Source organism: Cyprinus carpio, chromosome B12 (assembly GCF_018340385.1).
Source record: "Cyprinus carpio isolate SPL01 chromosome B12, ASM1834038v1, whole genome shotgun sequence".
Classification (NCBI taxonomy): Eukaryota; Metazoa; Chordata; class Actinopteri; order Cypriniformes; family Cyprinidae; genus Cyprinus; species Cyprinus carpio.
This window is the reverse complement of record NC_056608.1, coordinates 19471484-19492116: the sequence shown is the minus strand read 5'-3', so window position 1 is coordinate 19492116 and position 20633 is coordinate 19471484. Positions and strand designations below refer to the sequence as shown.

General features: G+C 35.1%; 2 protein-coding genes across 2 annotated transcripts in view; both read left to right on the top strand.

Annotated features, from left to right (window-relative positions):
• Window positions 1-1313: 1313 nt before the first annotated feature.
• dnai2a (dynein, axonemal, intermediate chain 2a) lies at window positions 1314-8750 on the top strand. The gene is made up of 13 exons (XM_042735909.1): window positions 1314-1459; window positions 4725-4861; window positions 5126-5290; window positions 5789-5907; window positions 6065-6207; window positions 6284-6397; window positions 6634-6773; window positions 6913-7035; window positions 7117-7337; window positions 7693-7817; window positions 7907-8064; window positions 8265-8464; window positions 8642-8750. Exons 2-13 carry the CDS (start codon window positions 4733-4735, stop codon window positions 8670-8672), a joined length of 1668 nt encoding a protein of 555 aa, XP_042591843.1. The 5' UTR covers window positions 1314-1459; window positions 4725-4732; the 3' UTR covers window positions 8673-8750.
• Window positions 8751-12096: 3346 nt separating this feature from the next.
• LOC109105179 (E3 ubiquitin-protein ligase rnf213-beta-like) overlaps window positions 12097-20633 on the top strand; it is a 29805-nt gene continuing 21268 nt past the window's right edge. Inside the window, exons 1-21 of the mRNA XM_042735907.1 lie at window positions 12097-12255; window positions 12910-13671; window positions 13839-14000; window positions 15094-15260; window positions 15343-15611; window positions 15699-15943; window positions 16120-16323; window positions 16428-16641; window positions 16744-16799; window positions 16901-17063; window positions 17143-17286; window positions 17458-17556; window positions 17639-17767; window positions 17952-18111; window positions 18288-18455; window positions 18544-18693; window positions 18803-19419; window positions 19511-19670; window positions 19748-19965; window positions 20103-20246; window positions 20427-20585. Of these exons, the coding sequence (XP_042591841.1) occupies window positions 12938-13671; window positions 13839-14000; window positions 15094-15260; window positions 15343-15611; window positions 15699-15943; window positions 16120-16323; window positions 16428-16641; window positions 16744-16799; window positions 16901-17063; window positions 17143-17286; window positions 17458-17556; window positions 17639-17767; window positions 17952-18111; window positions 18288-18455; window positions 18544-18693; window positions 18803-19419; window positions 19511-19670; window positions 19748-19965; window positions 20103-20246; window positions 20427-20585 (4362 nt within the window). The 5' untranslated portion in view covers window positions 12097-12255; window positions 12910-12937. The remainder of the gene's footprint in view (window positions 12256-12909; window positions 13672-13838; window positions 14001-15093; window positions 15261-15342; window positions 15612-15698; window positions 15944-16119; window positions 16324-16427; window positions 16642-16743; window positions 16800-16900; window positions 17064-17142; window positions 17287-17457; window positions 17557-17638; window positions 17768-17951; window positions 18112-18287; window positions 18456-18543; window positions 18694-18802; window positions 19420-19510; window positions 19671-19747; window positions 19966-20102; window positions 20247-20426; window positions 20586-20633) is intronic.

Below are 20633 nucleotides of genomic sequence, written 5' to 3'. Positions count from 1 at the left end.
TATACCATGATAAAATATTTAAATGTATTAACTGTAAATGTTTAACAAAAAACATTTAAAAAATAATAATAATAAAAATAAAGAAATATAATAATCTCTCTCTGTGTGTGTGTGTTAGCTGAGAAAGTGAACTTGAGAGGATGTGCCAATCTCTCTTTAGTCTTGGATAACTGGAAATATGCCATCATGACCCAAGTCAAAGATCTCCTTCTGAATGATCACAGCACAGTGCTTCCAGACTACGGAAGGTATGTTTAAAAAAAAATTAAATAATTAAATAAATATATTTATGTGCTTGCTCCATCTTAATTTTCTTATTTTTTTTTTTCAGGATTCAGCAATTATCTGAAGCTCTAAATGACCTGTACAAGGAATTTAATTCCTTGAAAGAGAGACTAGCGGAGCTGACCACTAAGTTTGAGGGAATAGAGTTATTTGTGGATGAAGCACGAACTGGCAGAGGTCATTCGCCTCCTCGAGCGGAGCGTCCACCTCCTGAGGGAGAGGCAAACCCACCTGAGCCTGGCACAAGACAGGGACGCAAGAATAGGGTGGTGGTGCGAAGAATTAAGAAACCTGATAATTCACAAGTTTAGGACTAATTCAGGTATCTTCCTTAATATGCATAAGACCAGATTTATTGTACATTAATTATGCTGTCTCTAGATTTTATTATTTTTATTTTTAAATCAAGTGATTATGTCTGTCTTTATGTCTTATGTTTAAATCAGGTGAAAAAAAAAGAGATTTTTGCTGCATTTAGCCACAAAATATGATATACAGTGGGTCAAGATCAAGCTTTTTCTTATTTTGCTGCTTTTTAAAAAAAATTGTATTCATTATAATTGTTTTATTCATGATAAATAATGTAATTATTTTTAGATAATATGATGAGGAATGGCAGCTTCTTATATAATCTCATCAAAAGCATTTGTTGTATTCTTTTCTGTATATTCTTTCTGTTGTTCTGTTCATTTTCCATCTTTTCAAGTTGTGAATACATTTTCCAGCCTTATTACATTTTTTATAGACTATTCTTGCAGTGGTCGGTGGTGTTTTAGAAAGAATGCAAAACACGCCTGCTTCTTTACAAATGTTGTTTGGTTGATAAAAGATTTCTCACAGTATGGTAATGAATTGACTTATGAATATTCATTCATTAGGTTACGTGACGTCAGACGCAGTAGGCAGTAGGGCTACCTGACGTCAGCACGGTCTGATTAATATTCACGAGACGTATTCTGTATGCTATTCAAGAGCTGCAAGTTAAAAAATACTGTAATTTATTGAATAATACCGATTACGTAGTCGTAAAAATATATTAAATACACACTATTATACGATAGATTATACGACTATTATATGATAGATATTTTGGGCGCTTTTTATCACGGTTTTTTTTTTCATCACTGACGTTATCACTGTCCGTTATATTTTGATTCCTTCACACTCTGAGAAGGTAAGTCAGCAGCAGATTTCCAACTTTAATCTTATTTTTTATATATAAAAGGAAAGGTTATATTAAAATTTCGATTATTATAGAACTGTGTTGAGAAAAACTAAAAATAAGACGAAGTTTCTTTACGTTTCAGCTTTTTAATGCTAGCTTGCTTGTTTACCATCGAGACGTTAACTGCTTAACGCTCTCTAGTGGCGGCGTTTTTGTTCTTCGTTTCTGTAAGTGTGACTCATAAAGCAGACAATCTTGCTTTCAGTGTGTTTTTATGTGTCATTCCTGCTCTAAACTCTGTGGAAATAAAGAGCAGAAGTTAGTTATTGTCCAGTGAGAATATAAACTGACAAACGTGAGGGTGTTATTTCTTTTTACGATATATATTTATTTATTATACAGAGAGAAAAGAATGTAGGGTGATGATATTAAAGGTGCTGTGTGTAAGATTTTGACTCTACTAAAGCATAAAAATACCATAATATGTTTGCAGATATTTAAGAAACATGCGAAGTTAACATACTTGTTTATCTGAAAAACAATGCTAAAGTCAGTTATTCTCCTCTGAAAATGTGCTTCCGGGCCGAAATGTCGATCTTTGTTTTGGTTTGTGAAACCCGCGCACTGCCAGTTTACCCAATTTTATTTCGGCATCCCGGGTTGCCAGTTGGCGGAAAACACAGGTAATTAATTCCATTCATCAGCAAGTGCGCTCGTTCCTGTTTGTGTCGTCAATCTGGCAACCTGCGTGTGCGTCAAGTCTGAGGAGGAGGGGCCGGGTGAAAAAAAAACCCCTCTCCAATATTTAGAACAAAAAACTCTTAGGATACAAAGTGATAGTGAGGACAGAGGAAAAACGTATAGTACATTGATTTCTGGGGTTCTTCGGTCATTAATGACCCAAAATTTTTTTTTAAAAAAATGTTAAAAATCGTAGCTTCATCGGAATGGTCCGAAACTTGGTGACTTTATTGGTACTTGGTATATGAACACCCAAAAAATGATGGGGGGACAGGATTTGCTAAGTGGTCGTAAAAAAAACAGTCACACTCAGGGTCTTCGGGTCAAAAATGACCCGCCATAGGAAATGAATGGGAAATTGGCAAAAATATGAAAATACTGAGTTTTTTTGTGGACAGCCACGATGCAGAAAAAAAAAGCACACAGCAGTGAAGGGGTGAATCTCTAAAACATCAAGAGTCCAAAACAGACAAAAAAATTTCACACACACACAACACACCACACTTATACACACAAAAAAACACACGCACACAACAATAGTGCAAAAGCTAATTTTGGGAAATGTGTGAAATAAAAGCATTATTCATCACATGTAAGAAATAAAGTGCACAGCAATGAAAGCATGAGGCTTTAAGCCATCAAGGTTGCAAAAACCACACACACACACACACACACACACACACACACATAGGGAAATATGAGACTGGTGAAACTGTAACAGAGAAATGTGAGAATATGTGAAATAAAATCAATGAATCAAATAAAGGATGCAAAAGTCACAACACACACACACGAACACACACACACACACACACACACACACACACACACTCAAACACACACACACACACACACAAGCACGCGCACGCACGCACACACGCACATTTTGGAATTCTTCCCTAGTCCTCCAGGCCTATTGCAGCAATAAAATCAAGAAGCCAAAATCACAGCATCTGTTGACACAACACACAAGGAAATACTAGACTGGTGAAGCCTGTAACAGCTGAAATAAAATCAATCATTGGTTCCAAAATTCAAAAGTCACACACTATGCTCTCTCTCCTTGAAACACGGCACACACACACACACATGTCACACAGAGAGTAAGGTCAAAGGACTGGAATTCTTCCCTGTAACTTTCAGGCGTATTGCAAGCACTGTTTTATGAAAACAAAAAAACAATCACAGCATTTGTTTATGACAAAAACTTGGGGTATACATATTGCCACTTTGAGCCCAGCACCCTCCCAATCTGGTCCCTCCCAAGCTGGTCCCTCCCCCGCCAAGAAGAAGATGTAGAAAGCAAAACAGGCATCGTTTTTGCTCAAAGTGCCACATTCCAATTTGTAAGGGACACTCTATTGTGATGTGTGACAACTGTGATAATTTTTGTAAATAATAAAATAAGTTAGAATGATTTTTTTTATTTCTCTAATTTACTGTTTGACAGTTTATAAAATAATTAATTTAGTTTGATAACTGTTAAGTTTTTATTCAGTTGCATTTTGATAAGTGCAAAAAAATAATAGGGACATAAAATATGTAAATATTTAGTTATGATGATATTTAAAACACTTTTTTTATATTTTCTATTTTCCATTTACATGTACTGTTTGAAAATTAACGTTTGCTGTTATTTTTGTTTTTTGTTCAAATTGCTGTTGGCAATTTTGCAGAGTTACTGTTCACTGTTGCAAAAAATAATTTTAATGGAAATTTTATAATAAAAGGAATATTGAAATAATTTAATTTTTTATTATTATTAGTAGAATTAAACAAATGGGTAACAAAATGGTTCTCTTTCTAGTGCAAACTGTTATTAAAATGGAAATTACCATTTAAACCAACTATAGTCTTGAGAATGTGTGATTAGATATTAAAAATCCACAACCTGAAATAAATAGGCAAATATGTGCAAAATCACTAGAATTCACAAACCTTTCTACATTCTCTATAGTGGTAAAAATGTGCTATTGCAATATAAAATGCTTAATACCACACCAATCTAATTTAAAACTATAGGCCTTGGCTGTACTTTAAAATAAAATACAGCTTAATAAAAAAAAAAAAAAAAATTACATATATATATAAATTTTCTATTATATTCAATGGGAAAAATTGATCATAATTATTGATAAAAAATTCATTATTATCATAAAAATTATCTCAAAACAAAAAAAAAAAAAAAAAAAAAACCAAAAAGGAAATCCCGAAGAAATATTATTGAACAAAAATACATTTGATTGATTTTACTGAAAAAAAGTATACCTGAATCCCGATTTTTGACCCGAAGGTCCTGAGTGGACAGAGGAAAAACGTATAGTACATTGAAGATATCGCAAAAGACTCTTAGGATACAAAGTGATAGTGAGGACAGAGGAAAAACGTATAGTACATTGATTGCCAATTAAAACATTTTTCACAAGAAAACATCAGTCAAAGAAACCAATATGAATCTACCTCTAATGTGTATCTTCAAGCACCTCCTTTAAGATTCTATTTACAGTACATGTCCCTATCCCTTTTTTTCTAGCTTTCAAAATGGACATCGATCACTCGTGTGACTTTTCAGAAAGTGCTGTGGAGCATGAGGACATTCCACCGGATCCTGCTCTGCAAGAGATCTGTGGATCTGAAGTAAACACAGAACTCAGCAAGGATATGACAGAGGTGAAAACAGCAACATTGATCAACATCATTTTTTTTTTAAATAATGCTTAAACAAGGAAAATCTAAATGCCAGTGTGATAAAAAAAAAAAAAATCAAAATATATTTACATCCTTACATCATATATATATATATATATATAATATATATATATATATATATATATATATATATATATATATATATATATATATATATATATATATAATATAAACAATATGTTAAGACGTAGTGAAAACATGAAAATGTTTGTTTGACTTGTTCAGGTGAGCACAATGACTTCCTTTGAAAAAGTGTCACAAGGAATAAACCATGTAGAAGGGGGATGGGCAAAAATGATCAATGCAGACGACACGGAGGTGACTGCCCGCTACAAGAAGAAATATCTGAAGGATGAGCATTGTCAGCACACGATTATGGAGACTGCTAGCGTGAGTGACAACACCATAAACACACCATAAACATTTTAGCAGTATCAGGCACTGCAAAGTGAGCAATAATGTGCTTAAATTATAGAATACGCTTGCTGAGCGATTTTCCTCCTCTCGACTTTGATTTAAAGAAAGCAAATTTTGTTTACATTACTTTGAATGTAAATAGTTCAGGTAAATATGAAAATACTGTCCCATCCTCATGTTTTTTCAAACCCATTTGATGAGACAGATGCAATATATTTGTCATTCTTTTATACTTTTATGGAGCTTTTGCATTCTTGTAAAGCTGATGTCTCCATTCATTTTAATTGGATAGACAAGAGTATCCTGTAGAAGTTTCCTTTATGGAACAAAAAAACTCTTATTTCTTTTTAACAACTTCATATTAAATAACAAAAGTCTTCTCAAATAAAGGTCATCAAATAATTCAAGACTTGTAGCATGTCCTCAGAAACACAATCACTTCATGAATTCTTGTCTTCTTATCAACTGAAGGTCATGGAACACTGCAACCAGTGTAAAGAAGCAGAAGATTGTTTCCCAGATTTAAAAGATGAGAAGGTGGTGCAGGAAATGGAGTACGAGCCAGCATCAAGAATCATCAGTATGCTAAGGTGGGCACACTTATTAGAGAACATTAGGGTGAACAACTAATGTACACATGATTTGGCTCGGTTGGATGGGTGGCTCAATAAATAAGTAGAGAGAAAGCTAGATGCAGTGTGTGATTTATGTGGCACAACTACAAAATACAATGTGATTTTTTTCTAGAGACCCAAATAAAGTAAAACGCACCGCCACCAGTTTGTCCTGGCACCCGCTTGATTATCATAAACTAGCCGTTGCCTACTCTTGCCTGGAATTTCAGAGAGCGCCGAAAAATATGAGCTTTGACTCCTACATATGGAACATTGGTATGTTATACACAGATTCATTGATGACACTATTTATGTATTTGGTAAATATATATATTTTTTCTTTCATCTACAGAAATTTGCAATAAACCGGAGATGACTCTGAAACCTATATCTCCGCTTGTTTGTCTGGAGTACAACCACAAAGATACTCACATCCTTATTGGAGGAAGCTACAATGGACAGATCGGTGGGCTTTTATTATGAATATGAATTGCATATGAATGATATATATAGGGAGATATGCTTGTTTCCATTCATCAGACACATCTGTGCAAGCTCAGCGATGCTCAAGTACTTACAGTCTACTATGTGTTTGCCATTGATTGCAGACATCACAGATGTATGTTTGAAATCACAGCTGAAGATGTATTTACGTAAAGGTACACAAATGTTCTCAAGTCAGAGAGTTTGCCTTATTTCCAGGCTATTGGGACACTCGGAGTGGCAGCCAGCCAGTACAGATGTCCGCCACTGAGCATAGCCATAAAGATCCTGTCTACAAGGTCATCTGGCTGCAGACAAAGATAGGCACTGAAACTTTCTCTGCTTCTACAGATGGTCAGGTCAGTGTACAGTGGCAAAACAGTCCAAAAACATTCAAATAAGCCACCAATATTTCACAGAGTGGATCACTATACTGACAAACCTTTAAAATTAGTCAGATTAAATACTGTACTCAAAGAAGTATCTATCTGACACCAGGTACTGTTCTGGGACATTCGTAATATGAATGAGCCCACCAAGCGGCTCGTGCTGGATCCCAGTAAGAAGGGAAACCGTGAAAATGCCTTTGGTGCAGTCTCAATGGAGTTTGAAAACAGTATGGTAAGAGCAGCTCTCATTTGTTGTCTCATTCCATTGTGGAAATTCATGTTGAGAGTTTTTTTTTTTGCTTTTGATTACAAGGCCAAGTTTCTTGTGGGCACAGAGCAGGGGCTTGTGGTCTCGTGCAATCGCAAGTTAGAGACCACAGATGATCCGATTGTATGCATGTACAGCGGACACCATGGCCCCATTTACGCCCTCCAGAGGAACCCCTTCTTTCCAAAGAATTTCTTGACTGTTGCTGATTGGACCGCCCGCATCTGGTCAGAGGATATCAAAGAGTCCTCCATCATTTCGTCCAAGTAAGAAACTGTTATTGTTCTGAAATACAGTACTGACAGAGCAGCAATTATACCAATCAGATGGGTTTTATTTTACTATTTGTGATGTAAAGTTGGATAAACTATATTTTAAGTCAGTGGTTCCCAACCAGGAGGCCTAGGGGGCCACAGGATGACTTAAAATTTTATTTAAATTAATATGCTATACATTATTATTAATACAAAACAATCTAACTCTGAATTAAAAGGCTAAAGAACACATTAAATCAAATCTTTTTTTTTTTTTTTTAAATGTTCCCTCACTAACTGTTGTTTTTAATTGAAGAACGTACAAAGAGCTCCTGGAATCACAAAATCATAGAAACTGTTTCTACAGATATCACATGACCTATCTCTTAGATGGCTGTTGGAGTCCAGTCAGACCCTCTGTCTTCTTTACGGTGAAGATGGACGGCACCTTGGATGTGTGGGACATACTGTTTAAAGAGAAGGACCCCATCCCAAATCCAAAACTAAAAACCAAACAACACCTAAAACTTATAACATCTAAATATCAAATCATTATTTGTTTATACTGTTTATGAGTTTGTTTTTCTCACAGGTTTGTGATGAAGCTCTGTACAGCATCCGTGTACGAGATAAAGACTCTATGGTGTGCTGTGGATCTCAGCTAGGAACTGTTAGACTGCTGAAGATGTCACCAGACCTGTGCACTCTGCAGAAGAACGAGAAGGCCCTGGTCTCAGAAGTGAGACATGAACATAACTTCCTTCACAAATGCAAACACATTCACACTTTAAAATTCATATTGACATGAGATTTTAGTAAAGGATGACCATTTTAATTTATGTGTGAACTATAAAGAGATACGATTCTAAGACACAAATTTTTTTTTCCCCGCTTTTGATGTACTCTGAGCTGTTGGAATGGATTTTTACTTCATTTCAGATGTTTGAACGTGAGACCAAGAGAGAAAAGATTCTGGAAGGTCAGTACAGAGAGAGGCATCAAATGAAACATAGCACCTCTGTAGAGGATGAGGGAGGAAAAGATGACATGGAGGAACTTCTGGCCTGTACAGAGAGCGAGTTTTTTGAGACTGTGGAAGCTGAGAAGAAGAAAATAGAGGATAAGGAGAAAGAGAGAAGGTCAGGGATGTTTTGCTTTCAGGGTTACACTCTTTATAAGATTTTAAACTGACTGTCGGGCATGGTGTGATTTTGTTATGATGTTAGCAGTCATCAGTATATACCAGCCAATCAACCAAATATATATAGTTTGGCTTTGAATCTATTGTTTCTAAGGTTGTTTCTTGTCTCCATGAGGAAAGTGGTGTGTGTAAAGGCATCCAAGTAGAACACGGACCCTAAAGATGCCAAATAAGAAAACTCCAATTGAAAACAGTCTTTAAATCAGTTAAATCAAAAGTAAATTGAAAAAAAAATCATCCAAGATTATTACCCTTGCCCCCCCCCCCACCTGTTTACTGATTTTTTTAAGACATAACTTTAGCATAAGCCATAATACCTAAACCAACTCAGTATCAGTTAAATGTGAAATATGAATGTTTCCTTTAATCTCTGTTTTTACTGTAAACTCATGAGTGTGTTACATGTGCAAGTTATTGTAATTTTAAGACATAATATACATAAATACCCCTGAACTAATGCATGAACAGCATTAAAAAACCATCAAAAGTGAAAGGTCTACTTGATTTTGTTTTGTATAATTTAACCTTGGCATGAAATATTTGCACATGATGGAAATATTTCTTCTTAAGTGTACCGTCTTTTAAGATGGTTAATGTTAACATTAGCACTTTTTGTGGATGTGAGGATGAAATATTAATCCACCTTTTAGCATGAAATAACCCACGAACTGAGTCCCATCTTGATCCTTTTCAAGGTACCTATTTTTTCAGTCATATTAATAATTAATTATTACAATAACATTATAAGTTATTAGAATGTTTTGAATATGCTCATTTAATAGTACAATTTAACAACAACAGCAACAATACTGCTACTAATAATAATAATAGGAGAGAGTGAGGCATAACCTAATGTTTTTTTTGACTTTCTTAGTTTGTATAAATCTAGGAGTATTCCCATCCCCGGTGTATTCCCATCCCATATATATTTAAATATATGTATATGAAGCGTTCATTTGCAAAAACAGATACTGACCATTCAAAAATCATGTTTTTCGTTGTTTGTTTGTTTTTTATCCTGCATTTCAGTTAATATCAATCAAACTGCAGTTGGGTTGTTTTGATTAAATAATAAAAAATAAATAAATAATAATAATAAAAAAATACAGCTAACTAACACAATAAAACAATAAAAACATAACACAATAAAAAAAAACATGATTTATGAAAATGAATAAAAATAGTTATCTGTTTTTTGCAAATAAACTCTTCATATAAAACATTTAAGTAAGAAATTTACTTTTGCTATCATTAAATAAATGTTCCATGATATCTTCCCGTGATATGTTTTAAATTTTCCCCAAGTATCGAAACTAATTATTATTGTTATTCCCCTACATTTTAGTTTAAACTGTCTCAAATATAGGCCCTAGTAAAATAAAACTATGCATGGTAATGCAATGGCAGCTTAAAGGTGCTGTATGTAGGATTGACAACGAGTGGTTGAACTAGATATTGCAAATATATATTTTTAATGCTTTATTTAGTAACAATTCACATACAAATTAAAAATAAAAGCAAAAATGTCAATAAATTCAAAAAGATAATGATTGTAAAAAAAACAAACAAAAAAAACAACAAAAGAAAAAGCCACACACTCTCAAAAGGTAAATGATTTCATTCTTAAATTTAAATACAATTTATTTTTAAATACAAATTTAACTTTAAAATTGTGACTGGTTTCCAATCAAACATGTTGTTATCTTTTTTTTAGTTTTTGATAAGTGTGTGCAGCTCTGTTAAGCTGTGGAAACATCTCTCTTCTTCTCCACAGATGTATCACATCCCACAACCTCATCATCTGTGAGAAAAATCACCACTTAATCACACTAAAATGATGGACTATGTATTTTATGTATTATGTATTTATTCATGTTCAGTGTCAACTGTCATTAATGTATTCAGCTAAAAACTGTTGTCACGAGCACTGACAATTTTGCGTGTCAATAAAAACATACTTAATTCACACAACATGCTGCTGTTGTTGTTATTGTTGTTGTTGTTTTCATGTAAAAACCTAATGGAGGCTGCACTCTAAGATGCCTCATTACTGATTTTTTGGAACTCAGCCATTCTACTACACAGACTGTCAACACACTCTCAACAGGTAAATAATTTCTTTCTTAAAGTGTCTATAAATTATAACTTTCCAATGCTAATTGGTTTTTCTATGTCTTTTCTGTTTTTAGTTTAAGAGAACATGTAAGTGTGATCAGCTCTATTCAGTTAAGGATACTACTCTCCTCTTCTTCACTAAGTAAGTAACAAAGATATTGAATTGATGGTCCATTTTGTTAATTTTTTTTTTATTACTAGGGTTTATGCATTAACATACCCAGCTATCCTATGACTTCCTTTTAACATTGTGAAGTGCTCACATATACTTTTGGCTTTCATAAACAACTGTTTTCACATAAACAAATGAAAGGAGACACATATCTAAACTCAATTGTGCATTTCAGATGCTGGCACATCCACATCATCTGCAGAGAGAAACTGCCATTCAGTCACATCGAAATACATATACTGTAATGATTAACTTAAAGGCATCATTGAGCATTGTGAAGATATTTCACTGGAGCTTGGTCTTCAATAAACTATTTTATGTTATATTTTACTTCAAGCATTTATTTATGTTCTGTGTCCATTGTCATTCATTAATGTATTCTGCTAATAACTGTTAGAACACTGTAATTTTTGCTACAATTTCAGGTCATCAAATAAAATAAAAGTACCTAATTGACACGTTGTTGTCATCGTTGATTTAATGTAAAACCCTAATAGACATTCAATATATTATAAGACCAGGCAGATAGAGAGGTAAAAAAAAAAAAAACACATTATTAATAAACAATATATACAAATAATACTAATACTAATTATATAAATATACTAATATTAATGAAAAACTATCATTAAAAATGTTATTTAAAACACCATTAAGGTCCTATATAGCATTTTCAAAGCATGGTTCTATTTGGAACCCTATAAAAAGGGTTCTATTTAGCACTAAAAAGGGTTCTGCTATTGTTACAAGCCGAAGAACCCTTTTCTGGTACTGTTTAAACTATTTTTCTTAAGAGTGATAGGACTAAAACATTCTGAAATTACAGCATGGTTTCTAATTTCACCATTAATGAATTAAGTAAAAAGAATAACATTAATAGTAACAAGTTATGTAGGCTACCAACTAAACAAACAATAAGGAATGAGACAGAAACTTTATTATGCCACCAAAGATGCATTTATATCAGTTATCAACAGTTTTACAGACTCTCAAATTAAAACATTATTACCCAACAAAAATTACTTAATATACTGCGAACGCCGAACAGGAAACTCATGAATATTCATGTAGCTCCGCCCAGTTATTTAATAAACAGTTTATTATCAGAGGAGAATAACTGACTGTAGCATTGTTTATATATATCTGCAAACATATTATGGTATTGTATGCGTTAGTAGAGTCAAAATCTTACATACAGCACCTTTAAAGATACGATTAATATTCATGAGTGAAGCTTTCGTAGTGGTTAAGAGGGCACGGCCAGTGTCTAGAAACCAGCTGGTGAAACGAAACTGAAAGTGTAGCGAATGCAGTAAGAAGCTGAACTGAGGGGAACTGCAGCGAATAGATCGGTTTGCTGACAGGAGTGATGACTATTCAGGGAGAGTGACTCTCCAAAACATGTATGTGTCATCTTTTTACAATGCCAAGGATTCATTCAGGTAAGTCATAATGTATGTTGTTGTTGATATTATAGACACTCGTTTTGTTGCAAACGAGGTTTATGATTCATCTATTTTTTTCTAATGTGCTGTTTTGAATTCTATATTTCACTCAAATTTGCCCTCATTTAACTGTATTTAGACCTGTTTGATTTAGACAGATTTTAGATTTCTTTTTTCAGGAAATGTGTGAGGCAATAGGCCTATTATTTCTGAAAAAGGAAACCTAAGAGAAGTTATGAGGAAGTTGTTAGAAACCTTAGAGAAGTTATGGGGAAGTTGGTATTGATGAGCAGAGATGGTTATGAGACTTAAGTTTTGAGCTGATGAAAAAACATAAAATCTTGTTAGGACTTTAGAAGATATGTAGTTGCAGTCATTGAAGCAATACAATATTCTATAATCCTTTATGAAAAATTTCCGCATTCGTTGTATAATAACCATTTTATCCGTGGTTTTCGCAATAAGACCATAATAACCTTAAACTTAAAATCATGGTTGGCCTTAACCTGGTCAGTCTGTGGTTTCTATAAAGCAGACTATTGACATGAAAAAATGCAAAAATGGTTGTGTATATTTTTATATATTATACATATTTATAAAATATTTATCTTAGAGTATCGTTGACACTTGAAATTCTTTTGCAACAACCAGGAAGCCACAAGCTGTGAGATCATAGAAAATGACAAGAAAGAGAAAGAGTGGAGAGAAAGGAAAGCCAGGTGCACAGAAGAAGGTGGCCCAAAAAAGAGATGATAGGACATCTTCATCCAGAACACGTTCGCAGAGCCAAACGAAATGCAAGCATACTAGTCACCCAAGCCCAGCCAGATCCAGATCCAGAGGCCATGGAGGGCACAGCACGGGCACAACAGAGCCTGAACTGCTGAGTGAAGATGCTCAGACTCAAACAAGCCCAATTGGGCTGGAAAACAAGGAGACTCAGACGGAGACTGTTAGTCAAGCAACACAGCAGACACAGACAGAGCTCGATGGTAACACTGAGATCACAGAAGTGTTACAGCCAACAGAACTCGGTCCTGAGAATGTTGAGATGGAGGTGGAAACTGGCCTGTCAGGGAACAAAGGAAATGAAAGTGATGGAGAAAAGGATGAAGGTGTTGAGAGGAAGAAAAGAAAAGTGAGTAAAACAACAGAACCTACAGAGGAGACAAAAGAAAGGACCACACTCTCAGATTGTTGCAGAGAACAAGATGGAAATAAGCAGAAAGATGCAGACACAAAGAAAAAACATTCAGGAGGAGATTCACAGAAAGACCAAGTCAAGTCAGGAACAGAAGAAACAAAAGTGTATGCAGCAGCTGCTGCAGCAGGAAAGACTAAAGAATCTAAGGAGAAGAGAAATCAGACAGCAGTGAATCAGGACAGCACAATGGAAAGCAAAAGAGCTCAGAGGTTTGGAGCCTTGTGGTTATGTCAGAAATTTGACCTAAGATGTATGACTTCTGATGATATATATATATATTATATATATATATATATATATATATATATATATATATATATATATATATATATATATATATATATATAAATTATATATATTTTTTGTATTTTTTTAGAAAACCTTCACCCGTGAGGCATCCAGCTGAATCAACAATGTTCACCTTCTACATTTATGCTGTTCTGGACAAAAGATTCAGATTTAACAAAGTGTATGGTTCCTTGTTGCTTGTTCAATTTCCACTGAATCAAGCTTTTAAACTTGAGATTAAAAATATTAGGTAAGTTTCTCCTTAATTTCCATTTTCATTTAATTTCCTATATACAGTACACACAATTGAACTATCGGTAAGCCGCTCCCCTCGAACGCAGGTGAGCCAATGGCAGTCGAGTATCAGTTGCACAGGGAGCAGAACTTGGACATCTGTAGGTTTCATTGCCATAGAGAAACATTAGAAAATCCGAAGCTTGCATCTTTTTTATGGGGTTTGTGTTTCAAAAATGGAAAAACAATGTGCCTTGGGTACTTGTTACAGTGATTCCAGGTATCCTGAGATTTGTTTTCTGGTTGTCATACCAAAATTAACCAAAAAATTCAACCAAAACGGAGCAAAATGTCCCAAAGCATTCACCCAAATCCCAATGAAGACAAAAACGTTTGTTTTCTGGTTGTCATACTTTCATTAAGTTACAATTTTCATCTGCTCAGGCAGAACGTTAATGTCATCTTGTGCTTTAGCAAGGTATCTCACTAAAACTAGCTAACGTTACAGTGGGTGAGTCCATACAAATCTAAATAGTGGACTGTTATCGCGTCTTGTACAGTGTAGGGCAAAAACACATAAACTAAGGTCTACATTTCACTGTCTCTTTATATTAAACTGGTTAAATGTAAATTAATTTAATCGTACTCTGCAATACATGAACAGTGTTGATCTGGGATGTTGTTATCTGCGATCGTGACGAACGTGACATGAGGCTTCTCCCGATTGCATTGTGATCTGTAAACCCTCGCTTCCAAATTAATACCCACAATATTTATTTTAAAATCTTCTATATATCCCTCATCCATGGCATATTTAAGTCCCACTTCAGCGGTGGTCCTTCTGTGTCCAAAATGTATCAAAAAGTAATAGGGACAAGATTTTCACACTGACAGTTGTCATTGTAAGACAGTTAGCAACTCCGTTTGTTTGTCCGAGTTCGCAACAGTAACTAAGGAGGGCGGGGCTTACCGATAAATCAATTAGGTATAGCATAGCCTGGCAAACGCAATATGCACAAGAACATGAAACTGATGTTAAGTCATGAGATCTTTGTGTTGTAAATTGTGAGAATATTTTATTGTCATGTTTTTTTTTTTTTGTTACTCAGGGGCCTACGCCAGGATGGCTGTTTGATTGAAGCAACATTTTCAGTTCCTGAAAGCACTGTGAGGGGTTTGACAATACAGTATGCTTATGCAGTGCATCAGAAACAAATGCAGACCATGGAAATAGCAGTGAGAAATGTTGAGATCCCTGCAGACAATACTGTGAAAGGTACCAAAATCTGAAAATTGTTTTTTGGACTATTTCCTGTACATGGTATGATAATGCCTGATCTTGATGTTGTATTTTCCAGAACTTCACCTTTATGAAGGCTATATAAGCTGTTCAAACCCAGGATCTGTTCAAGATTGGTTGAAGAGTTTGTTTCAGTCTGAAAAAAAAGACATTTGCAAAGGCTGGGAGACCTCTGCTCGTGTGTTACTGGACAGTGTTTTTCAGAAATGGCAGCCATCTAACCTTGAGAGTAACAAGACATTTATACAACAACTAAATGATTACCAAAATGGTTTTCAGTCATACCGGGTGCAATTCCCTGAGGGTCTCGTGCCATCTCCAATAAAAGTATGTGTGAGCATTTTAATGCTTTATTCCGTTTAAGAAAACTACAGCAGAGTAAAATGACTGTAGGTGGGTTTATCTTTGTTTTAGGTCTCAGATCTGATTTCTGCTAAACTGAGTATGATTTTGAAAGAAGATTCAAAAGAAAAAAAATCAGCGAGCTCAACTGGGATCAAATCATTGGAAGTGGCCCTCTCAGTGTTCCAGGTGTGCTGTGGCTGTGATGTGGATCTCGGCACAAAGGGTTGGGGCAGACTCTGCCAAGTGGTCTCTGAAAGGACTGCTTCTTTTGAAGAAATGCAAACAACCCTAACAGCTATACCTTTAATTAACTTGTGAGTAAGGTATATTTGACAAATCTATGGTTTTAGAGAATTTGATTTTATTTGTTTCCCCTAATACAAAGTATAAAGCAAAGGCTTTTCTACCGAATAGTTGTTATTTGTTACAGATTGAATGGGTATGTCTTAAAAGACCAGAATAATCATCATAATTTTTTGTGTCTTTGCAGCACTATGATGGGGCTGATGAATCTATGTGCAAGGGAGCTGATCTCAGAAGCGTTGTTACTTGTTCCTGTCCTTCATTTACTGAGAAAGCCAGGGGCAAAGTCAGATCCAGGCTCAGTTAAGGATGAGCAGAGTTGGGCAGGGCTTGAAGGCATACATTACCCATATTTTAGGGAAAGAATTAGATATTTCCCTGACAAAAGGAGGTCTGTCTGAATACTTTTAGTGGAGCACTTTTATTATCAAAATTAAATAATGAATTGAACATAAATATGACAGATACATGATACATGTATTCCTAAATTTGCAGGATGGTCCTCCAGCTGATTAAAGATCACTCATCAATGACCAAAGATAATGCTTACTTGTTGAAAAGCTGGCTTTCCATGGTGGCTTTTGAGGACGTCTCTGAATTTGCTGAGCTGACTGGAATTGTTCCTGAACTCCTGATCCAGAGCATGATGTTCAGAATGAAGGAGACTGAACAAAACACTGATTCCAACCATACAGACAACAACCTTGAGGTGTTTGATTTAGGGCACATTCTATAGCTTGCTCCACAGGTTTTGCATTTTGCACAGAGAGAACATTTTCATACCAATAAATGTTTGCTTTTTAAATTGCAGGCAACTGAAAAGGTTCTGAACCTCTTGTTGAAGAGGGTTGAGGAGGATAGAGAACGGTGTGCAAGTTTATTAAATGTGGTATTTATTAAACATAGTAAGCTTGGTCTTAAAACTTTGATATTAGGCAGGTATTAATGCAGAATTTCTTTAATCACAGAATCACGGAGTCCAAGTTATCTTGCCTAAACCTTTGGTGTTGCAGAAATGTTCACATGAGTGTTTGCAAAATCACTCGACTTGTCCCACAATACAGAGTCACAGTGCTCTCATTCCAACTCCTACTTAAAACGGCTGAAATTCTTCATGATTATTTTTCAAAGGTACTGTATCATTGAGATCTTCTTGAGAGTAATTTTAAGGGTGGTATTGTGTCTCTAAGCAAATTGTTTGATTTTTCAGGGTGGAGAGGAAATTAAACAAAAGCAAAATCAGCTCTTGTCTTTGCTTAATAAAATTCAGATGGATTTCAGTAAATGGAGAGATGGGCTGCTACACAATCCTCTGATGAAGGAGTCTAAAATTGCTTACCCTAAAGAAATACAGGTGGAGTAATTAGTACAACCGATCAACTTAAAAGTTATGCTAAACTTTTAAAATGTGAAACTTCTTTAGACCAATTATTTTTCTACTATGCAAATGTTCAGGTCAGAGAACTTGGTAAGTGACTAGATCTATAAAATAATAATTGTTGGTTTTGTTAATTCTTCTTTGTAGTTGTGGAGTGATTTGTATGGGATTGAGTGTTCAATACCAGGCGTTTCTGAAAGCTGGAAGGGTTTATTAGACCAAGACCTGAGACTGAGACTGTCCCAAGTAAGATATAAACTTTATTTTAGAAGTATATACGTTGAAAATTGTACGTAATGTATGTCACCATCCTCCTTTTGTTTTTCAGATCTCTGACACTGACAAGATAGTTGTATGCTGTCTGGAGATGTCAGGAAAGACTATCGAGAATAGTCATGCAAATGTTCAGTCTTGTTTCAAAGAGATGTGTCAGGCTGCTGTTAAGAACCAGTGTAAGGTAATGTCAACTTTTCATGCTGAAAGAATTATATTGTTTATTATTTTTGCTGTATTGTTGTAATGTATGTCACTCTCTTGTTTTCTTTTTTTTTTTTTTTTTTAATTGGATTAGTGTATTTTTATTTACGTGTACATCTTGTTCTGGTGCCTTTTTGTTGTAGTCTTTTTTTTCTTTCTTGCAGGCAAATAAGGAAGGAAACCTTTTACGCCTTCTTTTCACTAAGTCCATTTCATGGCCTGTTGTGTCCTCCATTATTGTGGAGTCAGCAGCTCGCTTTGGAGAGAATCTTGAAGGTCGTCTGCTGGACCCACAGTCAGCAATCAACTTTCTCTTGTCTCAAGGTACAGTGACCAGTTCTCATAAGTTTCATGGTTTTAATATAGTCTAACAACAAAGTGAATAGTCAGAGAAAGAATACTTTGAGACAGTTTAAGAATCCTTCATGTATATACCTACATAAATACCTTAGGGGCAGCTGTTGTTCTGTAACGTTGTGGCTTATGTTTAATTTCTACAGACAATCAGAATAAGTGGAAGTTGGAAGAAGATGCCAGTCATTTAATAGCAGATTCTCAGTCATTCTTTAGTTTTCTGATTCAGACCCTTTGTCAGGGAAGTATACCCCTGGGCCACCTTAAGACCATCCTTAAGTCTAAAAATCAATTTCAGAAGCTTTACAACCAGTGTAAGTGTGATGCATTTAGTATCATTAAAACTTATAGAAGACTCGTTAGGCACAAGCTTATTCATCATTTTGTTTGTTTTGATATTAGATAAGAAGAACAACAAAGAAGAGAAAATCTCAATCAATGTGTCAGATCTACTCAATCAAAGAGAAGATGACTTGAAAGCCTTAGAAAAACAGAAGGAGTTCATGACCATCCTTATTAAAATGCTGGGGAAGATTACTGATGTTGTAGATGGTAAGGAAGTTACCTTTGGACAGGGGTTTTCAAACATTTTGAAACCTAGGATTGCATTAAACAAAAACGTTTGTTATATATATATTTAATATGTCATAATTTTCTTCAGTACCAGAGGTTTCTTCCCTTGAAGACATGGTCAAAACCAACCTGCAGATGGTAACTCTGGACAAACTGGTGGAAGTGCAGAGATATTTCTGTAAAGAGGATCTTGGCAAAAACAACACAAGGCGAGTGTTATTCTACAATGTTGATCCTCAAGTCCTAGACATGGCACGGGAGATGCATGAAGTGAAGACCAGCGACCTCCTTCTATCTTTATGGCGAGAAAAGGCAATGGAATACTATATGCCTGGTCCTTACCTTTTGTCACTAGACCTTACAGATGTCCATGACAGAATCTGGAAGCCTTGTCTCACTGACTTCCTCAGCCTTGGTCTACGGATTGCAGTTGGAGAAACTTGTTTTAAGGAGGTTGACCAAGCTTTGAAATGGTGTGGGGACAGGGGTGAAGGAGATTGTTTAAAGAAAGAGCTTACTTTGATGGCCACTATGCTGAAAAGCCATCAGGCTCTGGATGAGAACTGGCTAGAGTATCGGCTCAATCAGATTCAAGAATACAGACACCTTTACCATGCTGCAGAATCTGCTGAGGTCATTCTGAAAATCAAAGATAAACTGGAATTACAAGGCGACTTCAGCCATATTCATAGCCTGATTCAAGTGGTAATAAACCAATAATTTTTGTGATTGCATTATATTTAGCATGAATGTATGTTTGTTTAGATTCGTGAACATTTTATTCTTCTATATATAGATAGATGACTCCTTCAAACAAAACACTCTGGGTTCGCTAAGTGATGACCTCATCAGAGCCAGGAAAAAACTGGCAGATGTCAAACGCCAGCACACAGCCTGTCTGAAGGCTTTCTTGGAAAGTGATAATCTGATCAAATGGGTCAAAACGCAAATTGAAAGTAAGATTTTGGGGATTTATCTGTTTTATAGTGTTGTAATGTGAAAAAGATCTTCATATTCAATATGTTTCAACTAGGTTTAAAGGACCTGAAAGTCTTTATGGAATTGGCCACAATTTCTGCTGGAGAGAATGATGCAGACATTGATAGGCTAGCCAGTTTCGAGACTGTTGTGATGGGCTATGGCCCTTTGCTTTACTCACTACCAAAACATGCAGGATTTGAAGAGTTTATTGACTGTGCTAAGCAAGTATGGGACATCCTTGACAAAGATAAGAAACTCGTGGATAAATTGGTTAGTTTCTGCACACTTAACCAATACAATAATTATTTTAAATTGTTCTGTACACCTCTAATCTTTCATTTAATAGGTGTTGAATTATGCTTCTTTTTAATGCAATCTAAAACTTTAAATTTAAATCTTTTATACAGGTAGACTCCAGGCGGTGGTTGGATTGGCTGAAAGGTTTAAGGGAGACTCATGGCTCTGTTGAGAAATCGTCTTTGTCCATGGCCTCAGATATAAACACTGAAGGCGTGTATCATGTGGGCTGGCCTGAAGATTTCAATGGGAAAGTGAGTAGATACTAGTATAAAAATTTTCAGTGCTTAATATCTTTTTTTTTTTTTAACATCCACAAAAATGTTTCTTTAAATCAGTTAAAATATTCCACTAAACAAACATGCTATGCAACAGGTAAGATTGTGAGCATCTGTTTAGTAAAAGAACAGTGTCTTCTTGTGATATGTTTGTAGACAGGTTTGGACAATGTCTTTTGCGTGAAGGTGACAAAGAATGAACAAGCATACGGTGAGAAGACATACAATCTTAATGAACTCTTAGAGCTACAGAATAAGCTCATGCTGATATCTAAAGGGGAGCATGGAAGGGAGCAAGTCAACAAGTTTACTCAAGTGGGTCTATTATCACAATTGTTCACCAGCTTTTTGCATGAAATATTA